The sequence below is a fragment of the Patagioenas fasciata genome, chromosome 8, assembly GCF_037038585.1.
Source record: "Patagioenas fasciata isolate bPatFas1 chromosome 8, bPatFas1.hap1, whole genome shotgun sequence".
NCBI classification, from domain to species: Eukaryota; Metazoa; Chordata; class Aves; order Columbiformes; family Columbidae; genus Patagioenas; species Patagioenas fasciata.
In genome coordinates, this window is record NC_092527.1 from 25607818 (window position 1) to 25613749 (window position 5932).

The window sequence follows — 5932 nt, forward strand, 5'->3', positions numbered from 1 at the left end:
TTAAATTTGAGAAAGAACTTCTTCTCAGTGAGGGTAACAGAACACTGGAACAGGCTACCCAGGGAGGTTGTGGAGTCTCCTTCCCTGGAGACATTCAAAGCCCGCCTGGACACATTCCTGTGCGACCTCACCTAGGTGTTCCTGCTCCAGCAGGGGGATTGGACTAGATGATCTTTTGAGGTCCCTTCCAATCCCAAACATACTGTGATACTGTGTGATAGTACTATCTAAAACACTGGTGACTCTCACTGAATCATGTCTAGATGTTGTATAATCTACATGAACCTCTGTAAAAACAGGACTTTCAGACTCTCTACCACTTTGTGGTACCACTTCCAAGCATCAGAGATCACCAAGCCACTATTTACAGTGGCTGTACACTGACTGACAGAGGGATGATCTTCATCACATTGGCAGTGGACTAGACATTCTTCTACACAGCCCACAGCCTGTAGGAAGTTTGAGCTTCTTTCCTACATCAGCACTTGTACTATCCTTGACTGCAACTCACTCAAAAGCCAGCTTGAACAAGTCAGGTCAATAGGTATAGAAGAAAATAAAGTAAAACAAACCAAACCAAAGTCAAACACACAACATGGAGTATGAGTACCTGTTCAGTAATAAGAGTTCTGTTAAACTAGCAATTTGGAACACTGTTAATCTGGTAGAGAATAAGTTTTCTGTGCTGGTCATGCCTCTTCAAAATTCATTGGTGAAGCAGTGAAAAGATCTGCTAAGTTAACTGAGGATGTGATAAAGCAATACCTTTTGCAATCTCAGCTGGGGTCCAGACAGTCAAAGAATATAATTGCAGAAATACTTGACAAAGAGTATAAAACATGTTTTCTTCTATATCTCCAGTAGCTGGAATGAGTTTGTCTTTATTAACAGATCTCTCTCTCTCAAAAAAAAAAAAAAAAGAAGACAACTTACATCATATTTTCAACAGGAATTTGAGATTCCAGAGAGACAAATGCACCAAGTTGTTTTATTGTAACCTTATAATAATTAGTCTCTCTATTTCAAACAGATAAAGGTGGACATCAAAATGAAGTGTTTTCAATACCATGCTCATAACTCGAAAGGCCCAGGTATCTTCTCAACGCAGAGCTTGATGAAAGTAAAAATGAAGTTTAGGTCCTGCTGCTACTGTGAAAAAATGTCTTTATAGATTATGGAGGGCTTTTCCTAGGTAGAGTATTTCTGTGGGACACAGGACTAACACACAGGCCATTTAGGGACAGAACAACTGAGGCAACAGAACCCCTTGAGAAGAGAAAAATAGTATTCAGCCTTGAGCCTGAATACAGCCTACTGTATTCAATAGGTAGAAAAAGTTACCAGTCTTGATGTTAGCTGTAACCAAATCCATGTCAACATACAGAATTGCTATTGTGCAACTTAAACAAATCAGTCTGACTCATAGTCCAACTCCAACATAAAGACTGTTGTAAATTTCATCGTTTCTCCAGTTTTTTGTACTTGGCTTCTGCAGAAGGAAAAATAACAGTATTTTAGGACTGGATACATAAAAGCTTCGAATCCTGTAAGCTGCTATACATCTTAAAATTCAAGTTAATTTACAGTATCACTCCTGGTTATTTTTTTACTAACGCATTTAGCCAAATATAACTGTACAATGAAACTTTCATGAATCAGCTGCTTAAGTGACACAACTAATATTAATTTAAGCCAAGGGGACTTGGGTGCCTGGTGGAACTTTACGAATTCCTTTATTTGAAGGATTAAATGCCTGCCTATAAAATTTGGGTCAGTGCCTATTGTAAAAGAGAAAAGAAGCTACAGTTCAATAATAGCTGTACTAGTCCACTTCCATATAACTTGATACATTAATCTTTTCCCAGAGCTTGCCGCTTCACATGCAATGTTCATTGCCCAAAAGCAGCATAGGTAATTCAGCAGCTTAGGCTTGTTTAACAGAGAAGGAATTTACTTTGTATTTTTAAGCCCCCTTGCAAGGGACTACCCTGCTAGGTAGTAAGAGTAGAGGACAATAGTTACCAAGTTTTTTGGAATATGCATCCAATTTATAAGCTGCCTGCTCCAGAGCTGCAACCTGTTCCTCAATTAGGTTGATTTGTTCCAGATATGGCTGAAGAGCAGCATCTTAAAAAAAATAAAAAATAAAAAAGAGTCAGTTCTCCCTAATTCAATTCCAAGAGAAAGTTCACACTTGAAATACAACTTTCTCATTACATTCTTCAAATAAAAGAATTTAAAAGTCCCTTCCTTCCCCAAAATCAAGCAGTGATACTGATAGCCGTGTTCCAGGAAGGCTTGAAATGTTTAATAGTACCAGCTAAACTCAACACAAGTAACAATACACGAATCCAAAGAAGTGTTAATTCCTGCCATAAATTCAGATGCATTTTCTCTTACGCTGGTCTCCATAGCCTATAGCTGCAAAGAAATATATAAAGTTGACACTGCACAGTAGCACTTCTGTTTCAGGGAGTCTATTTCCTTCCTTCAGCAGTGTGATCTGACTGTGAGGTGCCCCATTTCCCAAACAACTGTACTGTTCATTATGCCCCTACCTTATGTGGTTTACTTACATTTTTGATTTAAATCCTTCAGATTTCTGCTGATGTTTATAGCGATATCTTTCATTTCTAGGTACTTCAAGCTAGTCAGCTTATTCATGTTTTCCAAGAGTTTGTAGTCTTCACTGGTGGCTTGAAAAGAATAGAGTTTATTTTATTAAAAGTTGATCTGGTTTGAATTGGGTGCAGACTCTTCAAGAGGAAGAGAGATTTCAAATCAATAGCCAAACGTAACAAATAATAGTTTAGATAGTGATACAGGTATTAGTATAATGTTCTACAAAGAGAGATGAGACATTTTTGTGAATTGTAAAAATCACCTGGACTGATTCTTATTCACTTGCAATTTTTTTGAGAGAAAAACTGACTAATTCCTCACATTTCTACTCTTACTCTGTCAGTTAAACACTTATGTTTACAAAACTGATTGCATAAATCCAGACTGGTAATCTGTCCTGTATAACCTTAAAGTCCATGCAAATCAGCAGTGGTACGGAATGCTTTCAAAATTAGCCTATGGAATACACTAAGTTGTTGAGCAGTTAACTTTGCTGCAGTTACTGTTGCACAGCAGTTTATTCCAAAGCATCAATGTTGGAAAACACATGTATGATCCTTGCTCTCACTTAGAAACAAAATAGCTGTACATGTTTCACTCTCGGTTGTGTTTCTCTTCTAGTCCTTCTCAACCTAGACCCCTTTTGTTTGTTCTATCACATATAAGCTTCTGCAAGACTAAAAATAATTATTTTTAAAGTTGCTGATCCCTTACTGAACTCTTTTGAAAAATGTACTACTCTGGAACTTCAATAATATGACTAATCTCAGTGTTGTTAGTAGTCTAGCAACATGTCAGGCTTGAACTGCCGATCTTGCTAGATATGATCTAAAAAGGTATAATTTAGGCAAACTACACAACAGATTTCTTTAAAATAACATGAAAAGAAACAAAAACTTACTTGCAGGTCAGTATTGCAGTGCCTTACCTGTTAGTTCACCTGTTAAATAAGTGGCCATTTTGCTGAACATGTCTTTACAGAGTTCATTGATGTCTGCCTCTGCTGGTTCCTTAGCTTCCTCCGCTGTTTCAATAGCAGGATCCTCTAATCAGGGTACAGACATTATAGTGTTAGGGGAAAGTTAGCAGGTACAGAAATACACCACAAAAGGTTAAATTGTCCCTTTTGGGTTTTTTCTCTTCAAATTCACTACACCTGCTTTCCATACAAGTTGCCTGCTTTACACTAAGGGGTAACAGAGCTTCCTTGAAGCAGGACCATGATTACTTCAAAACAACACTTTAGGGAGCATTTAAGTGACAGACATCTGGCCTGACCACACTTGCAAATATCAGCCCCTTCCTGTATTTGTGCGAGTGAGTGACTTTGTGCACAACGCTACTGATGTTTATTTCTAGTCACTGATTCAGGACAGAACAGCTCCCTAGTCAGTTTCACAAGGGGCTACAATAGATTTCCCACCTGATCACCGTTTTTCTTCTCCAGAAGCATTACTACCACTACCTGCCCTTGTCCTGCTCTTCGTAAGAGCAGTTCAGCACCTCCTCCTCACGCCGTAATGTTGCTCTTCCCTTTGTTGGCAACTTTTGCCAGCTTAAACACAAAGGCTGCCCCGAGGCCCGCGGCTCCCTCTGACCGCAGCAGCGGCGCGGTAGGGGACAAGCACACGAGGACAAGTCCCGGGCGGGATGCAGGCAGAGGAGCAGCCGGCCGGCCGACGGGCGCGAAGCCGCAGTCGCGGGCCCGCCCCGCAGCCGGCCACCACCCCACTGCCAGAGCCCTTTCCCGCCGCGAGGCGGCTGCTGCCCCGGCGTGCGGCTCTTCTCTGCGCCGGGAGCAGGGCCGCGGCCTGGCAGGGCAGGGCAGGGCCCGGCCACGGCCACGGCCACGGCCACGAGCCGAACCCGGCCCGACGGCCCCCCCGCCCCGGCCCCTTACGCTTGGCGGGCTGCGCGCCGGCCTCAGGCAGCCCCTCCGCCGCGGTCGCCATGGCGACAGGCCCCCTCCCGCGGCGCCGCTTCCGCCTTCAACCCCGCGCAAGGCCGCGGCCCCGCCCCTCGCGCATGCGCGACTGCGGGAGGGCCAGAGGAGGCGGGGGCGGAGGCGGGGGCGGGGGCGGGTCTGAGCGCGGAGCTCTGCCTGGCAGGGGCGCCGCCGCCGCCGCCGCGCCCGGTCATGCGGCAGCCTGGGGCCGGGGGCCGCCCGGGCGTACACCCGGGGCCTGGGCACCCCAGCGGCTCTGGCTGCGCGGTGAGGGGAGGCCTCTACTACCGCGCCTCTCACGGGCCCCAGCTTCAGTGGCGAGAACAGCACGGACAAACCACCTTCGCCACGGCAGCAGGAGGAAGACAAATACCGAGATGTAAAACGTAGCACCAGATTGCTTTTTAGCGGGTGTGAACCGCAGCCAGGCAGCGCGGAAAGCGTCGTTTGTGCTTGGCGTGGGCACGCTGTGCGTTGCGTTGTCTCCCTCTTCCCAACGCCGCGGCCGAGCGGCTCACGGCAGGAGCCCCGGCAGCGCCGGCACACCGCGGGCCGGCTGCCCGTGCTACTCCCAGCCCGGCCCGACCCGCACAAGCAAACTCGAGCCCTGTGTTTGAAGATGCTTTTCTTTGGCTTAGCTGGTCCACTTGCATCCAAGGGTCTTAATGAAGCACCAAGGCAGCACCGCTTTTGCTAACGATGTAGTGAGGAGACAACTGCCCGCACTCTGTAGCCTGGTCTGTGGTGACCGCACTAAGCATTGCTGTAATTGCCACGGCGGTGTTTACATGGAGGTTTTTTAGTCAGTGGTGTAAGTTGCTCTAAATACTGGTGGTGCAGCTAGGCATTAAGTCTGTTGAAAGATCTGCCATTGCTAAGTGTACAATTTTAAAATTAAAAAATAAAAAGGAGGAATTTTCTTCCCTCCTCTTAAGTAGTAAACATATGTTTTGTTGATGATGTTTCATTTGGGGTGTTGTGGTTTGGGTTTGTTGTGGGGTTTGGGTTGGTTTTTTTTTTTACAGAACAACAGTATATATTTCTCACTCTTCTTAGATGAGATGCACTGTTGTTGAACTTTCAATCAAGTAGAAGTTATTTCTGCAAGTATCTTCCATCGAGAAGCTACTAGAAGTATAACTGGTTTTGATTGGCAAGTAGCACTCATTCCCTGTACTGACTTCAAGCTCAAATGCACACTGTGAATGGTCCTCAGCTCTTAAGTGTGACAGGCGCTAACAAAAGGCAACATATCACTGCATAAATGCCATCAGCTTATGCCATTTGTGATGGAGAGGCTCACATGTTCAAGGGAATATGTTTCCCTTTGAACATTTCCTGTATAAGTTCACCACAGGAGAATAA

General features: G+C 44.9%; 1 protein-coding gene across 3 annotated transcripts; it reads right to left on the minus strand.

Moving 5' to 3' along the window:
- Window positions 1-934: 934 nt before the first annotated feature.
- BLOC1S2 (biogenesis of lysosomal organelles complex 1 subunit 2) lies at window positions 935-4647 on the minus strand. 3 transcript variants are annotated; one of them, XM_065843277.2, is made up of 5 exons: window positions 4523-4647; window positions 3551-3667; window positions 2577-2696; window positions 2023-2127; window positions 935-1489 (listed from the first exon to the last, which is right to left on the minus strand). In XM_065843277.2, exons 1-5 carry the CDS (start codon window positions 4572-4574, stop codon window positions 1458-1460), a joined length of 426 nt encoding a protein of 141 aa, XP_065699349.1. In that variant the 5' UTR covers window positions 4575-4647; the 3' UTR covers window positions 935-1457. The 3 variants fall into 3 exon arrangements, with proteins under 3 accessions (XP_065699349.1, XP_071668089.1, XP_065699350.1); XM_071811988.1 differs by lacking the exon at window positions 4523-4647 and adding an exon at window positions 4046-4417; XM_065843278.2 differs by lacking the exon at window positions 4523-4647 and adding an exon at window positions 4088-4416.
- Window positions 4648-5932: the final 1285 nt, after the last annotated feature.